The sequence below is a fragment of the Desmodus rotundus genome, chromosome 6 (genome assembly GCF_022682495.2).
Source record: "Desmodus rotundus isolate HL8 chromosome 6, HLdesRot8A.1, whole genome shotgun sequence".
Taxonomy (NCBI): Eukaryota; Metazoa; Chordata; class Mammalia; order Chiroptera; family Phyllostomidae; genus Desmodus; species Desmodus rotundus.
Genome location: NC_071392.1, coordinates 115,252,169 through 115,254,928, shown reverse-complemented (window position 1 = coordinate 115,254,928; position 2,760 = coordinate 115,252,169). Strand labels below are relative to the sequence as shown.

The 2,760-nt window shown below is 44.8% G+C and overlaps 1 protein-coding gene across 1 annotated transcript; it reads left to right on the top strand.

Moving 5' to 3' along the window:
- Positions 1-235: 235 nt before the first annotated feature.
- On the top strand, positions 236-1,948 carry DEFB128 (defensin beta 128). The gene is made up of 2 exons (XM_024559242.2): positions 236-284; positions 1,710-1,948. The coding sequence occupies exons 1-2, from the start codon at positions 236-238 to the stop codon at positions 1,946-1,948; spliced, it is 288 nt and encodes a 95-aa protein (XP_024415010.1).
- The last annotated feature ends 812 nt before the right edge of the window (positions 1,949-2,760 follow it).

Sequence of the window (2,760 nt, the reverse complement as noted above, 5' to 3'; positions counted from 1 at the left end):
TCACGTCCTGAAGGAGAGGTAGGTGTGTTTACTGGAACATTCTGTGACTGTGAACTCCGCATTTGGGAATGTAAGTGGGGGTGGACTTGGGTTTCCCGTTCACCCATGTGGTTAAAATGAGAGCTCAGAAAGCTCGTAGCACCCGACACCGTGGCTCATCCTGAAAGACTCTGGGGGACACAGATCACTGGACAAAGAGATACTGCTGCCCGTTTCTCTCGGGAAGTCTGTAAACATGAAGCTGTTTCTGGTTCTTGTTGTTCTGCTGTTTGAGGTGCCCGCAGGTAACTTGTCCAAATGTGCCATGGAGCCCTAGGAGATATTACTATCCATAGGAGTGGGGCCAGGGCCTTTAAGATTTCTGGCGTCTTGCCAATATCATCAAAAGGACCCACCATCTTGGGTGCCTGGCTTGAGTCTGTGTCTTGGAAGGGAGCATCTAGAGAGGTAACAAGAGATCAGAGCCACACTCTCCGAGTCTTCTCCAGAAGTAGGAATGAGCCCGTCATCTAGAATCATCTTGGTAGCGTACAACAGAGCTTCCGCCCAGGAATCCGGCCATCTCTTGTTCTATTCAAGTTCATGTTGGGCCTATACAACAACAGTAATAGGAACAGCACAAGCTTTGGAGTCACGTAGATATGAGGTTAAAATATTTTTTCATCACTGACTCCTGTATGAACTGAGCTAATACTCACTCAGAACCTCACTTTTCTCATCTGTGAAGTGAGTATATTGACTCAATTTCATAGTAATTGAATTTCACGACCTTACAAATGTGAAAAGCTAAGTTCTCCCTTGTAGCTGTAGGAAGGCATATATAGTTTTTTTGTGACTCTAAAATACCTTTCTATCCTTCAGAGATGCTCCCTGGTTCTGGAATTTAAGGTGGGGTGAACTGTGTCTTTGTTCTCCATCTTTATTCCATGGGCTTGTCCAAATTCATGTACTGGGGCAAGTAAAGGACTGGAAATGGGAGATTCAGGACCTCAATGCAATGCTCTGAATAGGTGACGAATTGGATCTCTAGGGAGACAGGTATACATGGAATTGAGTTTGATTCCTGGGAATCACATTGATCTGAGATCAAAAGGAGGATGGGGGCGGGGAGAGAGAGAGAGGGAGCAAGAGCAAGCAGGTTATGGAGAAGTCATAGCTGCTGAACAAGGGAAGGGGTTCTTAATGGCCTTTATTCCTGAGACCCATGTGGTCTCGGCAGAGGGAGATTTCTGCTGCCCATGTCAGTGTGACACCCAATTTTACTGTTAACTTAAAAAGGCCTGTCTTTGATACTCTTTAAAAGTTAATTTGGCTCTGAATTATGCCCTAGCGACTAGTGGGCACTCTCTGGACACTGGACTGGGGGCAGGGCGGAGGGAGTGCCGACTTTGTAGTGTGGAAGACAGGGTCAGATTTGCCAGGGTGCTCGAAGTGGGACTAGCTTCAGTCAGTAACCATGAATCGAGCTCTCTCTTCTCTTTTGTCACATGAGTTCTAATGCTCTCAGAGCCAATTGAGTACTGGCCAGGAGCCGGAGTTTTGAATGTCCTGAATTCAAGATGATTTTCAAGGAGGAGGCTCTGAGTTCTCCTGTATCGGCCTAAAGTTCACCTTGGGACCATAGGAGGCCCCACCTGGAGGGGAGCCGCATGCCTCTTCCGCTCTGCCTCAGGAACTAACCTGGGTTCACTGTTGTTTCCTATGCACAGATGCCGCACGACCCAAGAAATGCTTTAGCAACATAGTGGGCTACTGCAGGAAGAAATGTGCCATGGGAGAAATATATGAAATATCATGTCTAAATGGGAAACTGTGTTGTGTTAATGAAGATGAAAACCAAAAATACCAGAATGCTGCAGAGCCGCGCCAGCCGCGCCCAGTGCACTCTGATCAGAAGCTGGACTACGCGATTTTACCCACCGTCACCCTCGTCACCATCCAGTTCTAAATACAGTGCTCGCTCCCCCCGGCCTCCGCTCTCCCTGAGTCAGAACTGCCACCTGGTGCAGCGTGCTGGGGCAGGGGACTTACCGTATTCTGCTGTGTCTGACGCACACTTTCTGTCCAAATTTTTGGGGGAAAAATAAGCATGCGCATTATACATGGGTAGTCCCCGAAATAGCTTGTATCTGTTCTTGTGTTTTGTAATTATTTGTCACATAAAATTTATTGGACCATACTATGTTCAAAAATAAATGCTAAAATTCTTTTATAATACAAAAAGGATCTAAACATAAATAAATAAAAAATTGAATTAAAAAATTAAAAGGAAAGACTTTTTTGGAAAGTTTGGGCCAAAAAGGTGGGTGTATATTATACACAGCAAAATACGGCATCTGCTTCTTTTTGTGAACTGGATTCTCCACATTATAAAGTCCTGCGCTTCTCCCAGGATTGATTATTAACGTACCCACTCACTTCTTTGAACACTTCATTCAGAAATGAGTAGTTATCACGTTCCAGGCATTACACTGGTAAGACAGGTGGTACAGATGTAAAAGGAGCATGTTGGCAGAGGAAGAAGTTAGCTCCTCTATTTCCATAGCATTTCAGGTTTTACTCTTCTTTCTACTGAAGTTTCTTGTGTCTAAGGAGACCTGAACGTCCCAACTTTGTGTGTGAAGGATGAGTACAGAGGGTTTTTCTAGCAACAAAGAATTCCTTAGAGGAAGGGAAGATATTTGCACATTTTCATAGCATTTATCGGGACAGATCTAATGGGCAGTAATGACAGCTAATGATAATTCCATTGCATCACTT

Excerpts from the sequence above, each read along its gene's own strand:
- DEFB128 (XM_024559242.2), top strand. The coding sequence starts at position 236 with ATGAAGCTGTTTCTGGTTCTTGTTGTTCTGCTGTTTGAGGTGCCCGCA. Across the intron at positions 285-1,709 it reads GCTGTTTGAGGTGCCCGCAG|ATGCCGCACGACCCAAGAAA; the intron begins GTAACTTGTCCA and ends TCCTATGCACAG.